At 42.5% G+C, this 24,632-nt stretch overlaps 1 protein-coding gene across 2 annotated transcripts in view; it reads left to right on the top strand.

Annotated features, from left to right (window-relative positions):
* The window catches only part of CPPED1 (calcineurin like phosphoesterase domain containing 1), a 75,470-nt gene that overhangs the window by 24,215 nt on the left and 26,623 nt on the right, over window positions 1-24,632 (top strand). For both annotated transcript variants that reach the window (XM_083153317.1, XM_083153316.1), the window contains exon 3: window positions 12,096-12,518. In XM_083153317.1, coding sequence (XP_083009443.1) covers window positions 12,096-12,518 — 423 coding nt within the window. The remainder of the gene's footprint in view (window positions 1-12,095; window positions 12,519-24,632) is intronic.

The raw sequence follows: 24,632 nt of genomic DNA, 5'->3' as shown, positions 1-24,632 counted from the left end.
TTTTGATTTACTTCCAATGAATTTGGGTCATAGGGTCGACATTATGAAGGTCGACCACTAAAGTTTGACACATGAAATAGGTCGACACAAGCATTAGGTCTACAGTGGGGAGATCAACAGTCAAAAGGTCGACATGAGTTGTTCAGGGTTTTTTTGTTCCGGATTTCGATGTAAGCCATGCTGCAGGCACTATTATATTGTCCCTCCACGCAGTAGTGGATGGCACAAGTCAGCTCAAAATAAGGGAAAAAACTCATGTTGACTTTCCAACTCTGTCGACCTTGGTTACGGTATATTAGATCTACAATGTATAGGTCTACAGTCAAAAGGTCAACCACTATTGGTTGACTGGGTCACAAGGTGGACATTGAAAAGGTTGACATGAGTTGTTCATGGTTGTTCGGTGTCTAGTTCAACATAGGTCGGTATGGACACCGCCTAAGTGTACCTTGCATGGCTCGCTATTATATTCTCCCACCAGCACGCTTGTAAGATACATCATACAACAATTTCTTCTTTTCAAAAGTTATGTGAATGCAAAATATTAATGGAAGAATTGCCATCTAAAATGGTATATTTTATAAAAAATGCATGTACCTGTAGTTTATCTCCTTTACAAATGCCAGTGACCTTTTTAATAAAGCCTCAAAAGATTTCACTTGTTCTACAGTATGCAGAAGCCAGCGTTGGAATTTAAGTGAACTTACATTTTAAACCTAAACCCATCTTTCATGCAAAGCCTAGCAATAAGAAATATGAAGGATTGTTATCAAGCATGACATCTCATTAAAATCTCTGCATAGCCTTAGGTGTTTGAACTGTTACACTTTAATCGGAGACAGCGCTGCATCCTGGATTTTGAGGGATGTATCTCCTGTAGAGAAAATCAACAATTCTGTTAATTCATGTTCCAGATAAAAGAAGTTTTGCTTGGTAGGATTTGACATGCTGCTAAGGTGCACACAAGTTTGCCTATTAACAGATACATACCATGTTCTTATTTATATGTAAGTGTAGGTTAATTACTAGTAAATTAATATTAAGTGGTTACAGTTTGCCGAACTTAAAGGTAGTTTGTTTTGAGAAAACTATTTTGAAATCACAAATTCCCAACATTACTGTTTGCACTGTAACATAAGTACTTCTTATCATTCTTCATATACAGAGTTCATTGAATGGATAACAGAGTCCTTGGGCGGTATACAACGCCCTTGTCGAGTGGCAGCGAGGGGGATTTGTATGGCGAGGATGGCTCTTATGGATGGCTCCTTGCCGTCCAACCCCCTCGCCGGTCGCTCTCCTTATTCAACGTTCCGGAGAAATCCTCGCCTTCCGAGGATTCTTCAGAACACTGAGGTTCGCCGCAAATGCAGTGAGCCTACTGCATCCAGCAAATTGGAAACGGCGAGTTGAATACGGACCCACAAGCTATCGGCACTGCTTGCCATCATACAGCTCGCCATATAGCATTGAATGCACCCCCTTATTGCAAATGCATATTAATTCTTCTGAGGATTACTCCCTTTTTAATATGCGCTTTCAGAAAATAAATGTTTTTAGACACAAAAAAAACCAACTAATTGGAACTTTTTTTTTTTTCTGGCAAATCGGACACTTCGCCCTTGAGTATAGACATTGGTGAGCTGGTAGTTAATGCCTTGCTCACTTGGCATCAGAGCATGACACAATGTTGACATGTCACATCTAGGCATTCCATTCTTTCTTCTTAGAGCTAATTGGTATAGGACAAATTTCTGCCCAGAATGTGAAATACTGTATCAGCAGTCTCATTGAAACAAAATACAAATCTTTTTTTATACAACGAAGTAGCCTTTTTTTGCATATTATTTTTCACATTTTTGCTGTAGAGATTTGCTTCATTCTTTAATGAATATTTGCCCTAATGATTTTTTTTCAGCATTTTTTTTTTGTAACTTGCTTGTTTATTGAAGTACAGTTTAGCTTTCATCAGTACACATGTGCATCTTACTATTTCCATACTCACAGACTGGTGGTTAAGTTCTAAAACCAGTGGTGGTTTTAAACCCATGATACTGCACTGGCTTCACTGTGACTGGCAGTGACTTCCTATTGGAAGTCCAACCTGCCAGTCACCAAGGCAGTCCCATTGTTCCCTCCCTCTAAGAACGCCTTTCCGTGGGCTGCAGAGCAAAATCCAAGATTGTGCATGTGCAGTACTGATCCCGGTGCCTGTCATCTATATTATACAGGCGTCAGGACCATGATTCCCTTCTATGCACTGTTGCTGGAGCAGCCCATAGAATCTGGCCGCATGCGCAGTACAGAGCTCAGTTGTAGCACAGGTGCCGGTAACTCTGCAGGGACCGGGAGGAGAGGCGGGGGTTGCCTGCATCGCGGTACCCCCACGGCGGCTGCAGACAGAGGGAGCCCCCCTCCCCCAAATAGGTATGAGTTGCCATTGTGTAAAACTGAGATTGAGCATTGAACAGAGGTCCTAACTGTGTGCCTAGGTACCCTGGGGTGCCTTGGGTTTGTGGACCACACATCAAATTATTTATGGTCAAAGTAATAGGCAAAGCCAGTGCTAGTGGCTGCCAATCATAAAACATGTGGACAGTTAGAAGCACAACTGTACAGTACCACATAACTGACCATAAGGATGATTGGGAGGCACAATTAATGTATTTACATTTTTTTTTAAACTGTTTCCATAAACATTTACCCTAAATGTTGATACTCTAGTGCAGCGTGATTCAAGAAAGTTTGTAAATTACTAGCTTTCACTTGTTTATTCCTCCACTCATCCCTAATGCATGTCAAATAGTGTTCTATCATATAAGCCACAAGTCCTTTTCCTGCTTGGCTTCCCACAGCATGTTCAGGGAACGTCTGCTCTCAAAAGGGCTTTAAAATTATCTGCTAAACCAAAGGCTCACATCTATTTCTTGGCTCACGCCTTCCTTCAATTTATTGCATGAATAAGTTGGATGTTGGGTCAACAGTATAAAATTCCTTAGGTAGACATAATACACAAATAGTAAACTTTAATTTGCAGTTAATGTAAGTACTGTATTATTGTCAAATCATATGTATGCATTTAGTTTTAGGCTATAACCTGTTGTTCTCATATAATATCTAATTCTCAATATAAATGTGCATCCTTTTACATATCAAATTGTTACTTTCTAGAATAAAGGGGCACTCTTAAATAGATGGGAAGAAGTCTGAACGCTCCCATAATGAGGAATAACAGTTCTTTTTATAAAAAGTGATCTACTGTATCCCAGTAGATAAAACATCAAAACTACAAAATTAGCACGTACATTATATTTGAATCCAGGTTGGCCTAACGTTTTTGGGGTTCAAAGTGGGCTGGGACACACTGGTATGGCATACCGGCACTTTGAACACTGACTGCAGCATCCCGCCGCCATCATTGCAAATCTGCCACTATTCGGTCACCAACTGTAGCTCTGGAACTGGTAGCCAATCAGTAGAGGCCCCTCCTGATTGGCTGCCGGTCCACAGCAGAGTTGAAATGACTGTGGCATTAGGCAGACTGGAGGCAGAGGGGGGGTGTCACACCAGCTGCCGCTGACCACAGCCGCCTCCGCACCCACCGCTTCCAGGCCACAGCCTCCTCCGCACCCGCCAGGTCACAGCCTCCTCTGCACGTGCTGCCGCCAGCCACTGCCTCTGCACTGCCCACAGCCTCATTTGCACCTGCCGCTGCCGGCCACAGTCTCCTCCATACCTGCCGCAGGCCACAGCCTCTGCTGCAGACCACAGCTGCCACCTTCTCACTACTTCTTATTAAGTAATCTTACCCTGCTGTCACATTATCTGTCCCTGAATTTTGTCTGCGAACCAGTATCTGTTTGAAACAATAGAAAAATGTGCTCTTCTTATAGAGTACATTTCACAAAAATAGCGTTTACATTTGAACCTGAGCAGCTATAGTTGGGTCAGGATTTGCCTTTGTTGAAAAGGAAGCATCCTAAGTCACAGATCTTTAGTATAGTATGACGCAATTTACTGGGTACTTATGTATTACCTGGGCTCCCATGTTAAATGCACCCCATTTTTTCATACCCCTACTATCCAACAATGCATGGAGTTGATTTTATATAGTGTGCCGAGCGCAGTGAGCCACCGTGCCCGAAGCGAAGAAAAACGGGAGCCCAGATATTACATAAGTACCATTTACTGCTGATGTCTGACTGGATATTGCACGGCTACTGTATATACTTTATTTTATGCAACTGTGAGTAATGGGCGTGGTGGAATTGGCCAAACGTACTAATTATATGTACATACTTTTGTTAATATAGTATTTGTAGTTTCTTTTTCACAATTTTTTTTTCACCTTTTTAAGATGTGATTTTATTTTTTATATTTGCTTTAAAAAACCCTAGCACTAACTAATATCTATGGATAAGAGACATCAAAGCCATAATATTGATGATACTATTGACTTATGGCCATGGATTGGGGGAGGGAGGTGTAATTGCTCGACAAATGCCTTTTACTTGATGGACCTTATTCTGACTTGGGGATAACATAAATAACAAATAACTGTGCACCTGGACAAACCATGTTACAATGCAAAGGGTGCAAATATATTTTAAACATAAATTTTGCATGTAGGCTAAATAGTGGCTGCTTTTGCATGTAGTTCACACATGCTGGATAACTTTATGCTGCAATTTACATTCCAGTTTGGATATTTATCTTAAATCTCTCTGCATGTGCTTATACATTTATTGTTTTTGTATTAATCAGGTACTGGTAAATATTTTCAAATTTTAACAGCAAAGTAACAAAGAAATATGTTGAGCAGTCAGTGGCGTTCTTTTGAAGTCGATACTACATCAGTGAAACATGACTTTAATTTTTTTTGAAGAATGGCCACAATTTCACCAAAAACACGTAGATAGTGAAGTAATTTGCTGATCGACAAGTTTTTCTATCATGCTGGATTTTTCAACTGTTGAGAAATTGCCACTTTAATTGAATAGGTTACATTTAAATTCAACCTAAAAACTTCGAAAAGTGACATTCTTTTTCGACTGTGGAAAAAGCTAGCATGCCCCCCTATAGACGAAAGTTGGGGAATTGGTTATTTGCTGGTAGACAAGTTAACAATGGATTTGTTAGGCATGAAACTTGTAAATGTGTACCTTATTCAGGGAAAATTTGTGGTAAATGTAACAAGCGTATAGCGCTGATGAAGTGGCAGTTAGTGGCAACTGGCTATGAAGTTGGGGTACTTGTTTCCTAGAAGGGCGCCCAGTATGCATTTTGCGTACTGGGCTATTCTCCATAGTTGCATCGCACGCCACGTTATAGTACAATGCGATGTCCATAGAAAGTGCAGAGGAGTGGTTATACAATGAAATATCAGATCCGATATGAGTGCACCAGATGCAATACGATATTTCATTGTACAAGTACCGTGATGGATGCTTACAATGTGATGTCATGTGTGCATAGTATGAGATGTGATGGGTGCTTACAATTGTAAGCACCTTTGCCATCGTTTAGTGTCACCCGCAGTGTCAACATCACCCCCACTATCCACGCCACCCCGACGCGTCCTCCGACCTTTCATACCCCCACTATCCACGTCGGCATGGAGTTGATTTTATATAATGTAACGAGTGCAGCGAACCACCGAGCCCGAATCGTGGCAAACAGACGCGGATTACTTTACATGTATTTCGCGGGGCTCGCTGCGCTTTCCACCCTTCGGCCTTCGCTCGCCACACTATATAAAATCAACTCCAGACCGGCGTGGATAGTGGGGGTATGAAAAGGACGGAGGACGAGTTCCGCTGCCCCTCATGGGGCACGCTTCGGGGTGGCATGGATAGTGGTGGTGTTTTATGAACACATTCACCCCTGCAAAATCATGCAACTGACACAGGCCCTTATTCTGATTGACGCGGACTTTACCGCATTCTTACGGATCGCGTCTTTTCGCCGTCTGCGCATGCGTGGAGAACGCAACGCGCATGTGCCACGCCTAGACTCCGTACCAGTTCGGCAAAATCCCGTCCAAAACTGTTGGCCGCAATCAGTCGGGAAATATGGGCGTATTATGGGCGTCATGCGGAATGGCACATGGGCGTAGTTTCAAAGTGGGCAAAACGGGGCGGAAACATGGGCGGACACGGGGGAGTACACTTATGTTGGGGGGCGTACATTCGGAAACCACTCCGAATGCACGCGATCAAAAAGGGCAGAAATGTGCGGTGTCCACAAGTGTACTATTGCTTTGCGTACACCACTCGTTCATGCGGTAGGCGAACGTACGCCTAATGACTACAACCATTAACACCTGAACCCAATAGAATCTACTCCTTTACTCATTACTCACTAATAGGACGCTTGTCAGTGCTTTAATTGAAACCATTGCACTTCAATTGCTGTAAGGGTTAATGTGTGCAATGCATGTGTTAGGCATGCTTGTAAGGATATATTGGAATCTAATTGATTCCAATTCCAAATAAGCAGTTTTTTATGAGGATAGGTAATTGAATAAGTGGGTCATGTGATGTATAGCAGAAGATACTTCATAGTGGGTTGTTTGGCGTAAATACTCCGCTTACGTGCGGTAGCACCGCTTGGCTCCCGTTCGGATGCGGTATTCCCGAGCATACTCTGTAATACTCTGTAATACCGTGCCGAATCTGAGTGTTTCTCCCGCACACGCATGGTTTGTATGTCGTCCGTAAACACGCCCTGTTCTTAAAGAGTGAGTCCGTCCGAATGCGGAGGACACGTGGGCGTTTCTACGGACGATGGCCGCACGCGGCAAAACACCGTGGCGTGCGGACCGCACCGTAAGAATGCGGGAATATCCGCACCGATCAGAATAAGGGCCACAGTAAGGACGACATGTCTTAAATAAGCAGAATAATTTAGTTAAATAAGTTAAGAATCAATAAAATAACATGTAATACAAACAAATCATTAAAAACATGACAGAATAATTAATAAGATGTCATCATAATCAAATAATTTAATAGTCCTTCAGTAACAGTGTCGAGACGTGGAGGATTCGGGTAAAAGGGTCATCCCCACCCAAAGTTTTACGCCACATGAATTCCTCGAGGTAAGACTGTAACATGTGCCTGGCGGTGCCCCGGTGACGTTTTATTGCGCCATTTACACGCGCCCCACATCCTTTCAATGTTCTGCGTATGGACCCCCGTTGATGGGTCGATACAATTGTACCTGTGGTTGACCTGGGCATGCTCGTATCCGGCCAATTGCAGCTGCTCTGTGCTGTACGCCCTCCAACAGTCCGTGTATATTGTCGTCACAGGCTCCACATTGTCGATGATGGCCTACATTAATGTGCTGGCATCAAGGGTGGCCACCTTCATCAGGAAACACTGCCCTGTTTCCCGGCAGATTCCCCCAAATACCCACTGCTGGGGTAACATGCGGCCTAGATGATGACGCTGAAAGAATTCTATTGCCTCAACCTCAGTCACCGGCAATGAAAACTGATTCAGCGCAGATGCCATTTCAGCCGAAATAAGCAAATCGCCAGGAATAAGTCACTAGCTCAAAAATGCACGTCCTCTCCTCTCACAAAATCACATCAGAGTGATTTCTGTGAGGATGTGACAGGGGGCGGGATTACCAGTGAGCGGGAGACAGTGAGCGCGAACGGTACTGACAGAAATCGCATCGCATGTCACTATGGCTGGTTTCACACACTCCGGCTCCTGCCGGACGGTGAAATCCCGCACGGCCAGGGAGCCGTGCCGCACATACTAGTTTATCATGGAAGGGATGGCCACAGCCCGGCAGCCGTCCCTTCCAGTGGTGGGAACCGGCTGCAGCCGTGCGGCCGGGCCATGGCCGTCCCGTGTGAATGGACACAATAGTGTCCATTCACAACTAATGTGTGCGGCACGGCTCCCTGACCGTACGGGATTTCACCGTCCGGCAGCAGCCGGAGTGTGTGAAACCAGCCTATATAGTGGCATGCGATGCGATTTCACTACGTCAGCGTACGTAGAAAATCTGGGCGTCGTGCTAGGAAACAAGTACCGAAGTTGGTTATATAGCGCTATTAGGAGATCTGGTAAACCACTAAACGACTGTCTAGTCTGCTGAGGAACAAATAGTTACTCTGTATTGTGAAACGGACGTCGCAATGAATTAAGGTGTCTGTTTTGCCAGAGGGATATAATGTATTTTAATGTGTTCTTTTTTTTTATTACTATCAATAAAATATATTTTTTCTTTAGGCATATTTCCTGCTCTGAGGAAAAAGTTCAGACATGCTACTTTTTCATCTGAAGTTCCTCAGAACTTTTTGTTTGTTTTTTCCCTCGTCATCCTTAGCAATATAAAAGTGTTAAGTGATAGTGGGAGTGATGAATGAAGCAATACTTTTTTGAGGAGCATGTGTGCGTTGTGTGGTGAAGAGCTGCTGAAATGAAGCATGGAGGTTATTTTCACAGCACAAGGTGAACCAATAATGTGCACATACAGGAAGCTAAATGGACACTGGTGTATTTCAAAACTTAGAAAAATGCTGCTGAGAAGCTAGTTTAATAACACATAAACTTGAGACATAGCTGAGCAGTCAAAATAGGGCCAGGGATTTCAGTACTGTGCTCTTGGTTACAACATAATTTCTTTCATGCCTTGTTAACTCCCTCACTCATCTCTTCTTGTTCCGTGTGGTGAAATATGCTTGAGACTCGCTTTTTTCGTTTTTCATTTGTTTTTTGTTTGCTTCATCTCTTTCATATTGTAACTTTCACCATCGTACCTATATGCTAACTTGGGTAGGGGTAGCCACCTATGGTTTTAACCATTGGGTACATGATTTCTTGTTTATCCTTGCACAAAGGAACAGGAATTGCAGCTGTACGTGCACAGTTTTTAAAAAGGATGAGAGTTTGTTATTGGACCATTGGTCATTAATTGTAAGACTATTAACCATTGGGAAGAAACTGTCAAGGGTTATGACGAATCAATGACCAATGGCCATCATTATAATGGGATAATGTAAATGTTCACATATTTAAAAAAAAAAAAAAAAAAACTTTCCATTCAGAAATTAAGTAATCATAAAAGGTCTGTATTATAAAGATTTGTGTTTTTTGTGTGCGAATGCATTAACAATTCATTTGTGCTTGTTCAGATCACTGTTGACTGGCAGGGTACGTACTGTAACCCTGAAAATATAAAGTGACGGATTATGTAAAACATGGGTCCTCAAACTGCGGCCCTCCAGATGTTGTGAAACCACAATTCCCAGCATGCGTTGCCACAGTTTTAACACTCCCTTATAGGAAACCTGTGGCAAGGCATGCTGGGATTTGTAGTTTCACCACATCTGGAGGGCCGCAGTTTGAGGACCCATGATGTAAAACGTCTGACTTCTTCTAGTTAAATGATACATTAAGGGATGAACTATTTGGGGTATGATCAGTATCCTAGCGACATGGTCACCGCACCTTGCCAAGAATTGAATTACCCCCTTAGAGTGGAGCCTCTTTTTTGCTGCTGATAAACCAACAGTCCTATTAAAAGTGGAATTCCATTTTAATGTAAAAAAATGTTGTCTAAATGTATATTTTTCTAATCTATTTGGTGAAACACAATTATCTTAAGAATGTAAGCTCTCACAAGCAGGAACCTCTTCCTCGTGTGTCTTTCCTTCTCTTACCTAAACAGTCTTTGATGGCACCAAATCCTGCGGTTTTCTTGCATCCTGATACTTATTTCAGTGTCTTTGGCTGATGCAGGTAGTTATATGTACCCGGTACTTGTCCTCTATTGTATTCAAATGTAAGTCACTGTGGACCCCCTGGTGCCATATAAATAAAGGAGGATAATAACATCTCAATTTTCTTTTCTTCTTCTTTGGTATTTACACTTGTCATTTAGCTTGATAATTTACATTGAAGTTTGGGAGGATTCATTGCTTAATTGAATCACCAGCACATAGGAGATTTGTTTCCATGAGTGGCAAGGTGGTTAGCATTGCTGCCTCACACACTGCTACCTTTTAGCACTGTGGCTATGGCTTTTGATTCTGACAAAAGCACAATACTGTAGTTGTATTGGTATGTGTTCCATTGCATTGGTTGCCTTTGTGCTCTGGTTAAATCCCACAGTCCAAAAGCATACTAGTAGGTTGTGTATTACAGATCTGCTGTTTAAATTGTATCCATTTTTTTTATACCTTGACATAAGCTGGATACACACTGGCAGATATATTGGCCAATCAACTGATTGGCCATTTTGTACCAGCGATATGTCTGTGAAAGCGTTGTTTATACATGTGTTATCGGATGTGCAACACTGGCTGATGGCCAATTATCTCTTAACATATATAGGTGCATCGTGCTGTATGTACGGACAATCCAACACCCGTACACCCACACCAGAGCTGCAGTGATTGACGGCTGAACTGGGCAGGTGCATGCAAATGCGCTTGCCCAGTTGCGACGTCATTCACGACAGATCGGGTAGTGTGTATGGAGGACAATGCTGCCTGATCTGTCCAGAGATAAATCTGCAGATCAATTGATCCCAGTCTAATGGTGCCCATACACCAGTGGTGGGCAATCCCCTGACAGTCTTGTCGGAGGATTGTGAATATTAAACATGTAAAAATATTGGACACAGTAGGGATTCCAGAATAGGACTTTTTTAAGATGCTTAAATTCCCCTGATCCCCCAGCAGATTGCAGATAATCACTGGCAATTGATCGGTGCATCTAGTAGGGGGAACGGAAGATCATCCCTTTCAGCTGATACATGATAGATTATAATGCACTTGCAGTCTTCATCAAATAATGCATTTTCAGCAAACCAATCCCTCAGTAATTAGCAACTTACACTTTAAGTGTTTATATGATTTACTGATCAAAGTGCTAAATAGTATATTTGAACTTAAATTCCTATTCAAATGTAAAGAGGTCAGCATAAGCATGGATACACTTTGTTTCTGGAAGTAGAATTATTCATATTAGTAAGCCTTTGACAACAAAAACTAAGTGAATCCTGCACTAGTTCAGTTATACTGTAGTTCCACCAGAGGATAATAAAAAATATTGTCACATGGGGTTGCAGCCTTATAACAACCAATACGGTCAGTTCACAAATCCAAGAAAAGGTATGATGATGTTTTCAGGGGTGCACAGGAATTATAATATAATGGTTATTATATAGATGTATAAAAAATATAAAGAATTGTGTCAAAAAATTGCAAAATATGAGAACTTGGAAAAAGTATACTTCTTTAAACCCCCATTAGATATTAATTAAAGAAAAGCTATAAACCTATTGAGGTTTCCCACTGTGTCTCTTCATATATGACCTATATATATTCGGTTTACTTTAGTGTGTGTGTGTGTGTGTGTGGAATATGAGCCTAATTCAATGTGGTATTGTAGATCACCCAGGACAAGTTGTCCTATATGTGTTTTTACATATAGACGTCATTTTTTTTAATTGAACTGTTAATTTATTGGTGTACAGATCGCCTTCACATCAAATAAGCTAGTTCTGTAAGGATCAAATACTTGCATGCACAAATCACTAGGGGCCTTATTTTGGTTCATTCTTTCTGACAAAATCCTTCTTAGATGGTCAAAACCATGTGCACTGCAGGGGGGGCAGATGTAACATGTGCAGAGAGAATTAGATTTGGGTGAGCAATTTTGTTTCTGTGCAGGGAAAATACTGACTGCTTTATTTTTACACTGCAATATAGATCTCACTTTGAAGTAAAACCCCACCCAAATCTAATTCTCTCTGCACATGTTACATCTGCCCCACCTGCAGTGCACATGGTTTTGCCCATCTAAGAAGGATTTTGTCAGAAAGAATGAACCAAAATAAGGCCCTAGGTCTGAAAGCTGTCAATACGGGTTTGCAAAGTTAATAGTCCCGAATCAAGCTACAGTTTTTTTACAGTGCAGAAATCAAATGTCTCTGCCAGTTTTTACCTAGAAACCATCTGATCTTCTCTTCTAAAGATGTTTTTTTAAAGTCTTGTGGTTCATCAAAATTAAGTTTGATAGTAAAGAATATAGTCTGATCGTGTTTCTATATTTGTATTGCTTTTTCAGGAATCGAATGGAAAAAGGCTCAAGAACGTGATCTGAAAAATGTTCTTTTGAAGACCAACCATGAGATCCCCCTGGTGTTTGTGAGTGGAAATCATGACATAGGCAACGACCCAACCCCTGAAACCATACAGAGCTTCTGTAACAACTGGGGTGATGACTACTTCTCCTTCTGGGTCGGTGGAGTCTTCTTTCTTGTACTCAATTCGCAGCTTTTCTTTGATGCTAGCAAATGCCCTGAGCAAAAAGAACGCCAGGACAAGTGGCTTGCTGATCAGTTGTCCATAGCCAAAAAGCGGCAGTGCAAGCAAGCCATCATATTTCAGCACATTCCTCTATTCATTCAGGAGCCGGACGAAGAGAACAATTATTTCAATCTGGAAAAGTCCTCTAGACAAGAGCTATTAGAGGTCTTTCATAATGCAGGTAATGCGCTGTAATATTGATAAAACAATGTGTCCTTTTCTGCTTTGTTAGAAGAGAAATATGCCATTGTATCCCCAGTATATCTTACTGAAACATTATTGATGTGTGATCTGCCCTCAAACAGGGAGAAACACATTTTGGCCTTAATCCCTACTTATTGAATCTGCCAAAAGGCATACATTATGCTTTCATAGATACAGATATTGTCAGCTGCAATGACTCCTAGTAAAAAACTGTTTCATTAGGTTTTCATTCAATAGGTTCTGCGTTTAAGTAGCTAGCATAATAGGTCTATTCAATTAGAGTCGGAAAACTGCACTTTCTAACTTGAGTTAGTCGAATCCATGATTCGACCTATTCAAATTATTATTGTTTTTTTTCCCCAACAGATCAGAATGCTTCCCACATGTTTTTGTCCTAAACGGGGCCAAATTTGACAGGTTTAGGTTTGTTTCCGATAATCTAAATTTGACTTTAAAAAAGGTGTATTGAGGAATTGAGGCAGGGAGGATGGCATCGGGTGAGCAGCAGTGGTGGGTACTACTGCTGCTGCTCACCTGGCATCATCCTCCCGCTGCTGCTTACCCGGTGCTGACGGACATCATCCCGGCCAGGCTCCTCTCTCCCGGCAGCCCTCCTCACTGTGCAGACAGTGAGTGTGGCTCCCTCCAGCAGCTCCCTGTGATTTCACACACTGGGAGCTTCTGACAACAGCACAGGACAGGATACATGAATGGTCAAATCCAACAGTCTGATTTGGCCGCTCATTGAATAGGGCATTTCGGATCCATTCCGTCATGCATTTACCTCTAAGTCAGCAATAACTCATAAGGCAAAACTAGCCACTGTCGATTTTAGCTGGAAACTTGTCAAAAACACACTGGGTCCCTAAACTGAGAATATAATCCCCTAACATGTTACTTCGCTCATAGTCCCACCAATTTGTGGAGCACTGGAGTAAACGGCCAGTAACCGAACAACAATCTTACTGCTGTTATTTGCATTATTTTTGGGAACTAATTCCTATAGAAATTCCTTCACTAATAAAAATCAACCCTAATGTACAGTATATTTGTTGTGACTCGATTGTAGAACTTCCATCCCTGAGGACTAGATTTGACTAGAAGGAAAGTATAATATGCCCTTTTTAATATTTTTGTTCTGTTTGTTTGTTCCATTTTAGAAGCAATTCCGTATCTATAATCTATTTTATCTATGCAATAAATGTGGCATTAGTACTGTATATAGGGATAATTCTACAAGTTGGTGGGTGTCAGCTCCTTCCACTCATTTGCAGACCTCTACGTGTCTTTGGACATGGGCATGACCAAACCGATGTATGTTAAAAATGTAGATAAAACCTAGGAGTAGTCGAAGCATGTTCCCAAAGCTTCCTTTAGCTGTAGTGAATTGCCATTATTTTGTACCAAACTTGTAAACCTGTAATAGCAACAGCAGAAATACCAACTGTATCTGTAGTGAATATTGTCTTCGGTTTTTAAAAATTTGCTCCACAATATATATTAAAAAAATAATAATAAAATATATATATATATATATATATATATATATATATATATATATATATAACGACACCGATGAGGCCAGCACTCCTTGTCCAGTACAACTTTGGCGGTGCCCTCCTGGTTACCCTGGCTGGGGTTTCCACAATATTCACTTTGTTCGGCGGCACTCGCTCAAATAAATCGATCAAACCACTGGAGTATTCATCAACGTTTCGGAGCTTTTATTTATGCCCCGTCATCAGGATATATATATATTTTAGTGTGTGTTTAGACTCTGCCTATGTAACAGGGTGTTTTTACCATTACAGAGCTTAAGGACCGGTTACTTTCTGTCTGGTGCCCAAATTTATTTTTATATATATATATATATATATATATATATATATATATATATATATATATATATATATATATATATATATATATATATATATATATATATATATATATATATATATATATATATATATAGCAAAAGCCCAACAGTGAGAACACTGGAAGACGGGACCAGCACACCCTTTGTAATCAACGTAGAAAAAATTAATTGTGAACAATGCATCATATCATAAAAATCTGTATACTCATCCAAGAGTTAGCTGAAGACAGCAGCATATTCAAATGCAGAGATAGCCCTGACGGGCCGTTTCGGTAACCAAGTACCTTCCTCAAAGGGATGCCCTTTGAGGAAGGTACTTGGTTACCGAAACGGCCCGTCAGGGCTATCTCTGCATTTGAATATGCTGCTGTCTTCAGCTAACTCTTGGATGAGTATACAGATTTTTATGATATGATGCATTGTTCACAATTAATTTTTTCTACGTTGATTACAAAGGGTGTGCTGGTCCCGTCTTCCAGTGTTCTCACTGTTGGGCTTTTGCTATATCTATATTGCCCTTGCACCCCGTCCATACCAATTGGAAGTGTGCGTCTCCCTACATAGACACTCTATATATATATATATATATATATATATAAATTATTATTATATTTATTTATTTTTTATTTTTAAATGAGCAATAGATGTGTTTTCCCCAGGTTTTAATATTTCACTTAAACAATCTGTATCATTCGGGTAATTCTGATGAATTAAATATATGTAGAAAGTACTTTCCCTGTGAGCTTTTCCTACTGATCCGGCTGAAATATTGTCACTATACAGTGACCTCTGTAATATAAAGGTTATCTGCACGTTTACCTCTGCAACCTTCAAAGGGAAGGTCACTTGGCAATTGCATTATGTCACCAAGGGTAAATGTTATAACAGCTAGTAAGAGATAATGTGAGCTAAAGTTTAAAATATCAATGGCATTACATGCTGTACGTATTCCCCTTTAATACAGTTTGATGCCAGTACCATTATAAAGATCCCGAGGGCTCTGACACTCTGCGTACACTTAAGGTGACGCATATTTGCAAGTTAACTGCAATTATCCGTAGACCTTTAGTGATCTTAAATGGGTTAGACAAATTTTAATCACCAAAAAAAAGTATACAGGGTTAGAACTATTAATCATAATTAACTATAGTGGATCAGTAATAAATTGGACAGCCATATTGAGTTGCCGATTTTTCTAGTTTATAACAGATAGGTATTAACCTCATCTGGGTCATTACACTGCAGGATATTATATATAGGTTGAACTTGATGGACTTCTGTCTTCTTTTTTTTTTTTTAAACCTCAATTACTATGTAACTATATAAGAGTGTATACTTATTTGCAGAGTTCCTCTGCATGGTTACACTGGTATCCTCTAATGAGTAACCACATGTGCAATGTCATTTTAATCCCATTAATTGCATTTTTCATTGAACTTTGAATACTAAAGCATTTGCCAGACATTTTGCTAATACAGATTTAAACGGTTGCGTACTTGTGCAGTGTATTTAGCATGTTTTCACACTGCGTGTGTTGTGGAGCCTTGCAAATGCACTAATGAAAGCGTCCTATGCTTTTCATTTGTGCTGTCTGAATAGATGCAACATGCTCTAACCCAGAATTTATCAGTGTTACTGAAGCAAAGGCCAAATATAATAAGTGTACATTGACATTTTTTAAATCACTCAAGACAATTACCAGTCTGTTACTCGGTATACCTAAATAATGGGTATGTGGAAGATAAAAACATTGTACAGTTATGGCAACTACATGGCTTAATGGGATGCTCAATTATGGTCGAATTACATTGGGTCGACCACTAAAGATCAACACCTGACATGGCTAAGGTTGGAAGGTCGACAGTCAAAAGATGGACATGAGTTTAAAAAAAAATTTTTTTAGCCTAATGCTTGTGTCGACTTTAGCGATGTTGACCTATTTCAGTTGTCAGTTGTCAACCCAACATATGTCCACTAGATTTCTATAATGCACGTTTCCAGTACTGATAGTTTCTTCGTGCTGCTTCATGTTTACTGTCATGGTCCGTGTGTATCGCTTACCAGTCCGGGTGGTGCGGCGGGATTTGGTCCAGGTGCGTGGTCTCCGGCGTCTGAGCAGCACGCCAGGAGGACGCGGGCAGTCACCATTATACGTGGGTGACACTGCCCGCTCTGACTGGGTGACCTGCGCTAGCACGGAGTGCCCTGTCCCAATACCCGGCGTTGTCCCCTCACTCTGGATGCGGTCACCATCGGAGCAGCAGCTGCAGTGCTTCCGGCCGCCTGTGGGGACTTCACTGACGCAAGGCATACTACCTCTGCCGCAGCGTCTGCGCTGCAGGCGCCATCTTGGTGAAGCCAGCCAATACAATCCAGGCTGAAGTCAGCAGCCTATCAGTGAATCCCAAGGGGGATAAAAGACTCCTCTTTAAACCAAGCTGGCACCAGTTCTTCGCTTGTCAATCCTTAGGGAACACCAGCGTCCTGAGCTCTCCTAACTACCTGTGCAATCAGCCTCTGATCATCTGTGCACCTCCAGCATACTGCTTCAAGGTGCAATCAAGCCTGCTTACCTGTGTACCTTCTGCCTGGGTGCAATCTGCAAGCCACCTCCTGTGCACCTTCCGTTTTGGTACAACCCCTGCTATCACCTGTGTACCTCCTGTCTGGGTGCAATCTGCAAGCAACCTCCTGTGCACCTTTCCGTTCAGGTACAACCCCTGCTATCACCTGTGTACCTCCTGTCTGGGTGCAATCTGCAAGCAACCTCCTGTGCACCTTCCGTTTGGGTACAACCTCTGCTATCACCTGTGTATCTTCAGTCCGGGTGCATTCTGCAAACAACCTCCTGTGCACCTTCCGTTTGGACACAAATCACCACCAGTCTCCAGTGTACCTTCCGTCTGGCTGCAGCCTGTCACAGTCTCCTGCGCACCCCTTTATATGGATATAAGCCAAATGCATCGATATATTGCAATGAAATACCTATAATAAATAGCCTTTATAATCATAAATCAGCCCTGTTTTAAATCATCAAAATGTATTGGATATGTAAACATATATATATTTTTATGTTTTATACATAATTGTAAAACCGCATGTGCATTCCATTAATGATAAAAAGCGCAACCACACCAAAGTAAACATAGGAACTAGAGTTACATGAGTAATAAATTCCCAGCAACAGGGAACACTATCTTATGCAGCACCCGCTCCCCGAGTATGGAGAGAGTCCGGGGAAACAGCTAGCTGCATTACAATATAGCCGGAAGTAAAGATTCGGCCATCTTTGAAAAGGGCAAAAATCGCCCTAACAACAGATATCCTATACACAACATGGGTGGAACGCATATGCGGTTCACCAACCCGGAAGTGACGTCACAGGACGTCCGGAATCGGGTCTCTATTAATTTATGTTTTATCTAATTTTCTATGCTTTAGAATGCTCGTTTTTTAAATCAAAAGGTATAGGAAGGTTCAGTTTTGTCTCCTATTAACAGCAATATAAAGATAGATAAATAATGTTGTGGTAATAGAAACCACACAATCAACATGCAACAGGTGCAAATTGTTTCCCCCTCCCATAGAGGGTATATAACTCCTACAGTGAACACCCCAGGTATCACTTTGACAAAGCTTATTGCGAAACGCGTTGGTGAAGAGGAGCAGGGACACCCTTATTCTACAGGCGCCCCACATTTTTACCATCCTGAAACCGGACCAGTCTCCAGAATCAATCCACTCCTGGGAACCAAGCGGCACCACCACCAAGCCCACCAGGTAGAGCACCTCACCCCATCAGGAGCTCCCTGGTTAGGAGAGTCACATCTCCCCCACAAAGGAACCAAGTGGCAACAACATCAAGCCCACCAGGTAGAGCACCCTGCAACATCGGGAGCTCCCTGGTTTGGAGACATACATCTCTCCTAACACAAGTACCTTTGGCACTCCTACACAGGACGGTATCTGGAGACATTATAGGAACGGACTAAGGACACCCCTACGGCCGAACTGTTGGTGAATATCCCTGCTCTCTGTATTACTTGTGGTACCCCCAATCTTTTAAATTGATTTAATTTATCATATAGATTTTTTATGTATTATTCTTAATAAATGTTTTAATTACACCTGTTGCATGCTTTTTAGCGAGCGCGGTCTCAAATCCACCTTTTCTCCTGCGCACCCCCTACCTGGGTGCTACCCACTGCCTGTGTATCCTGGTCTTGCTACGACTGGCTCTGATTCCTGTTCATCATCTGGTCCTTCATCATCTACCCAGTGGCTAACTTCTACACGTCAGTGTCCACCAGCCCCGGGCTCCTCCCCGGTCCCGAGAAGGACTTATATCTGTCCCGCTATCCTGCAAGCTACCCCGGTTCCTGGTAGTCTCCCGGGTTCACAGAATTCCCAGGTACTGACATTTACATTTTACTGTACTCAGGACTGCTCCCAAAGGTCCTCACTATACCTCTACCTGAAGGTCTACATGTAGTCTGGTGCAAGCTTATATGGACGATGATGATATGTAGCAAAGGAGGCTTACTGTACAAGATGTGTACACCTATGGATATGTGGACATATAGGGAAAATATAATATGCATTTATTTTCGGCCATGAGAAGATATACTGTCTAAAGGGCCCCATACATCAGAAATCACAATTTATGGATTTCCAGATCCAGGGATTTTTTGGCCAGATAAATGGATTTTACAATCTATCTGACTTTGCCCACACATTACAGATTTATTTCAGTGATCGGCAGATTTTTCCATCTAAAGATTGCATCTTCATATCTGGAAATTGCCCAATCGATTGCTGTTCATAATATAAATAGATGAAGAAGACGAATTGGGAATGCCCACACATGTAAAAAAGATCTGCAGATAATACCAGATTATTAAACATGTTTAAAAACCTGATTAAGCAATCGATTGGCGATTTTGATTGGGATTGCCAAAAGGGGGAGCCCACACATCTAAAATTAATTGTGGCAATCATCTCCATATCTGAAAATTGTCACAATTAATTGCTGATGTATGGGGCCCTTAAGAGAAATGATTGTATTGGATATTGGTGCTGTTGCCAATTGTATTATCAATTATATAGTTTTTTTTTTTTTTTTTTAAGTGTATGTATGTATGTATGTATGTATGTATGTATGTGTATATATTTGTGTGCTAAAAGATGTCATACCAGAAAGTAAAAGCTATTTTTGCAGGTACACCGATCTGTTTCAAACTTGCTAGATATGGAGAGAGGGACCTGTGAAGACAGAGGGGGAAATTTACAAAGATGAGACTTGTACTTCAGATGAGGGGTTGGAATGGGCAACCAATCCGATACTATCTATCTTCTAGAACAGTAGTTCCCAACCTTTTTTGTCTCCCATACCCCTTGATTAGGCTTTTCATTTATGAGTACCCCGTCGTGTCAAGCCGCGCGTGAAAAATGGGGGGCGTGACCTAAAGTGGGTGTGGCCTCGTTTGAAGGGTGTGGCTTAACAGGGGCAAGTCACTCCCCCATTTTCACTGTGGTGGTATGTGCCATGTCTTCAGATTAATTTAAGAGCATGCTGATGTATGATATCCAAAAAGATTCTAGTGCCCAGTTTATACTACAAAAATCATTCTGGTACCAAATATAAAACATAGCGTTCATACTGGCAATGACGAGAAAAAAAAAAAAGTGCAACCACTTGACCACAATATAAGCTCAGCCCATTCTGCAGACAGCATATAAAATAACAGAACACTGTCAAATATCTATTACTGAAGCAACAGACATTCCAAGGGATCACGTTAGCCTTCCAATAGTGCCAGATACACATATGCTCCAATGGTGCCACGTATGCCCCCACAGTGCCAGAAACAGGAATGCCACCACGGTGCCAGGTATGACCCTATGGTACTGAGTATGTGCTGACAGTGCCAACAATGCCCCTACAGTGCCAGCAACAAGTATGCCCTCACAGTGCCAGCAATATGGTATGCCCCCACAGTGCCAGCAATATGGTATGCCCCCACAGTGCCAGCAATATGGTATGCCCCCACAGTGCCAGCAATATGGTATGCCCCCACAGTGCCAGCAATATGGTATGCCCCCACAGTGCCAGCAATATGGTATGCCCCCACAGTGCCAGCAATATGGTATGCCCCCACAGTGCCAGCAATATGGTATGCCCCCACAGTGCCAGCAATATGGTATGCCCCCACAGTGCCAGCAATATGGTATGCCCCCACAGTGCCAGCAATATGGTATGCTCCCACAGTGCCAGCAATAATATGGTATGCCCCCACAGTGCCAGCAATATTGGTATGCCCCCACAGTGCCAGCAATATTGGTATGCCCCCACAGTGCCAGCAATATTGGTATGCCCCCACAGTGCCAGCAATATTGGTATGCCCCCACCGTGCCAGCAATATTGGTATGCCCCCACAGTGCCAGCAATATGGTATGCCCCCACAGTGCCAGCAATATGGTATGCCCCCACAGTGCCAGCAATATGGTATGCCCCCACAGTTCCAGCAATAAATATGCCCCCACAGTGCCAGCTATATGGTATGCCCCCCACAGTGCCAGCAATGCCCCCCACAGTGCCAGCAATAAATATGCCCCCACAGTGCCAGCAATATGGTATGCCCCCCACAGTGCCAGCAATATGGTATGCCCCCACAGTGCCAGCAATGCCCCCCACAGTACCAGCAATGCCCCCCACAGTACCAGCAATGAATATGCCCCCACAGTGCCAGCAATATGGTATGCCCCCCACAGTGCCAGCAATGCCCCCCAGTGCCAGCAGTAAATATGCCCCCACAGTGCCAGCAATATGGTATGCCCCCACAGTGCCAGCAATATGGTATGCCCCCACAGTGCCAGCAATATGGTATGCCCCCCACAGTGCCAGCAATGCCCCCCACAGTGCCAGCAATGAATATGCCCCACAGTGCCAGCAATGAGTATACCCCCACAGTGCCAGCAATGCCCCCCACAGTGTTTCCCAGCAGCAGCAGCACACTCACCATTGATGCTGCTGCCGGGGAGAGGACAGTCCAGTGTCCCCCTGCAGTCACTGACATGTAGCTGCCGCCGCTGCCTTCTTCTCTCAGGGAAGGAGAGTACAGCACACTGCGCATCTCTTCTTCCCTTCACTGTGACTGGGCTGCCCGTCAATCAAAGTTCACGAGCCAGCTCTTGATTGGCTGCCGGCCTGCAAGCTCTGATTGGCCGACGGGCGTCCCAGTCACAGGGAAGCACGGTGAGGGGTAAGAGAGATGCGCAATGCACTCTTCTCCCCTCAGGCTCAGCCCCCAGCAACCCGCGTCTGACTGACTGTCATCCATCCTTTTAAGCCGCAACAGCGTGACCCGGCATACTGCGCATGTGCCGGGTCACGCAGCCGCCATTAGAGGCTTCTGGTTTGCGTACCCCCTGAAAGACCAGCGCGTACCCCCGGTGGTACGCGTACCACGGGTTGGGAACCGCTGTTGTAGAAGGTGCTAGAAAAATGTATATTCTGATTAGTTTCCCATAGCAACAACCCATGTGAAATAGAACTCCCATCTTAGTCAATTTCCTCCAGAGATTGGAGGTAGGAGCTGATAGACTGGGGGTGGGGTGGAGAGTTTGTGTGCTTAAAACTGTCACAGCTCAAAGTTAAAGTGGTACTTATGTATTATCTGGGCTCCCATGTTAAATGCACCCCATTTTTTCATACCCCCACTATCCAACTACGCATGGAGTTGATTTTATATAGTGTGGCGAGCGCAGCGAGCCACCGTGCCCGAAGCGTGGCGAGCGCAGCGAGCCCCGCATGGGGACGCGGTCTCATAAGAAAAACGGGAGCCCAGATATTACATAAGTACCGTTAAAGTACATTGCAGTAGTTGCAATTTTGTTCAGCTTTAAACTAGTACTATCCATAAAATGTTGTCTTTGTAAATTGCTAGTCACTTTCAGTTTTTGCAATTGCAAAAGGTTTATTACCTTGTTACAGTATTTGGAATTAGCCGTGCTGCTATTCTCTGCTGCCAGACAGATAAACCAGAGACACAGCTGCATCATTGGTAAGAAAAAGGTGTACAGCTTGTAGAAATGCTCTGTTTGCAGTATGTGTATAATGCTGCTACTGTGGTAGCAGAGCTGAATGCAGGAGTTCTAGTTGGATTTCTGATAGCTTGATTTGGAGCAAAGTGAAAATACTTGTTGTGTTTGTACATAAGTTTACCATACTATCCCTATAAACCAGGACACATGAATTAAACAGGTTTTGTGGCTAGATGAATTTTAAGCCTGCATGTCTTCTGGTTTTAATCAGTCACTGAACCTGTGTAATTCATGAGTGTTCTGGTTTAAAAGGGATAGTATGTTAAGCCTATTCATACGTCGCAATTATGCATGATTCCGATTTGTTATTTATTCACAAATCCTCTCTTCGGACAATAGTATAACTGGTTTACACATTCCCTGCATCTGCCACACTGTGTGTTTCCAGCCTGGGACTTAGATGCTCATATCCTGTGGTTCTACTATAAGGTTGGCATCCTGGTCCAGGACAATGTCTGCACTTTCCTGAGCTGCATGGGTGCAGCCATGATGATCTGATTCCGTGATTTCTAACAATTAGTAACTACCTATTCTTTGTTCTCACCCTCTAGTGCAGCAACCAACCTGGGTTACTCTGCTTTTGGGTACTTAAATAATATTGCTAATGGCAGAATAAGAAGTCACCCGTTTTCATGGAGACACTTTATTTTCCATCTGCAGCGTCATCAGCATCTCCTCATGCTTTTGCGTGACCAGCAATCCACTGCGGTGTTTTATTGTCCATATCAAGCCTGCATACCTAATCCGATAGTCAGTGCTGCAGTGTTGTCCTGTTCAAGTCTGCTGTGTGCTCTAATTCCAGCCCAGTTCAAGTTTGTTGTTTCCTCCAATTTGGTTCAAGCCTGCTCTCTCTGGTTCTAAACCAGTTTAAGCTTGCTGTCCCCTATGGCCACAGTCTTGATTGAGCTAGAAGTCCCCTCCAGTCAAAGCTGCTGTTTTCTCCAGTTCCTTTCTGATCCAAGTCCAGTTTTATCTTGCTGTCCCCTCCAATTTAGTCTGCATATATTCATTCCGGTTCCAGTCCAATGACACCGTATTTAAGCACCAGGCAGTACCATCAAGGAGGTCTCTGATTGGCTCCAAAATTTGTTCCACAGCAGGACCATGATCCCAAGCACACAACCAATGTCCTTAAGAACAAGGACTCCTGAGCAGCATGGACAGTGTAATGGTTAGCATTACTGCCTCACAGCGCTGAGGTCATGGGTTCGATTCTGGCCCTAACTGCGGAGTTTGTATATTCTCCCCGTACTTGCGTGTGATTCCTCCGGGTACTCCGGTTTCCTCCCACAATCCAAAAATATACTGGTAGGTTAAATGGCTCACAACAAAATTAACCCTATAATGTCTGTGCGCGTGTATATGTGTAGGGAATATAGATTGTAAGCGCCACTGGGGCAGGGACTGATGTAAAAGTGTTGCGGAATATGTGTGCACTATATAAAATAATATTAAAAGTGATGATAAGGCCCCCCACAGAGCCCTGATCGCAACATAATTTAGTCTGTCTTCAATTACATGAAGACACAGAAGGATTTGAGCAAGCCTATAGCCACAAAAAAATTGTAGTCTGTTCTCCTAGATGTTTTGAACAACCTTCCTGCTGAGTTCCGTCAAAAACTGTATGTATGCTTTTAATTTATAAAAATAAACTATTAACACTTCTATTTTCAAAGCATTCTTATTTTTGCTGAAATTTTCCTACACTTCCCTAAAACTTTTGCACAATACAGTATAAAAAAAAAAAAGTAATTTTTTGTCATGGCCTCGTATCCACTGAACCCCTCAATTGTCCAGTGCACAGCTGAGCTTCTGGGCAATATGGAAACCCGCTAAAGGTGCCCTTGCATAGCTTTTACTTAAGCCAAGATGATGATATGGTTTTTTCAGCCTCTGCACATATTTAATGTTTGACAGAGACCACTGTGACTCTCATTATTATTGCACTCCCACTGCTGTATGTGTTATTGGTATAAAACTTGTAAAGTTCCAGCAGCATATTCATAAGAAAATTACGGGGTTGTTATGACATTGAATGATATTAAATCCAGCGACCCATTCTAAAGTGATTTACTTATTTTGGTTTTGGTGGTAGGACTTTTCGATGTC

The sequence above is a fragment of the Crinia signifera genome, chromosome 7, assembly GCF_055691185.1.
Source record: "Crinia signifera chromosome 7, ASM5569118v1, whole genome shotgun sequence".
Lineage (NCBI taxonomy): Eukaryota > Metazoa > Chordata > Amphibia > Anura > Myobatrachidae > Crinia > Crinia signifera.
Note: the sequence above shows the minus strand (reverse complement) of the source record. Positions and strands in the feature narration are given on the sequence as shown.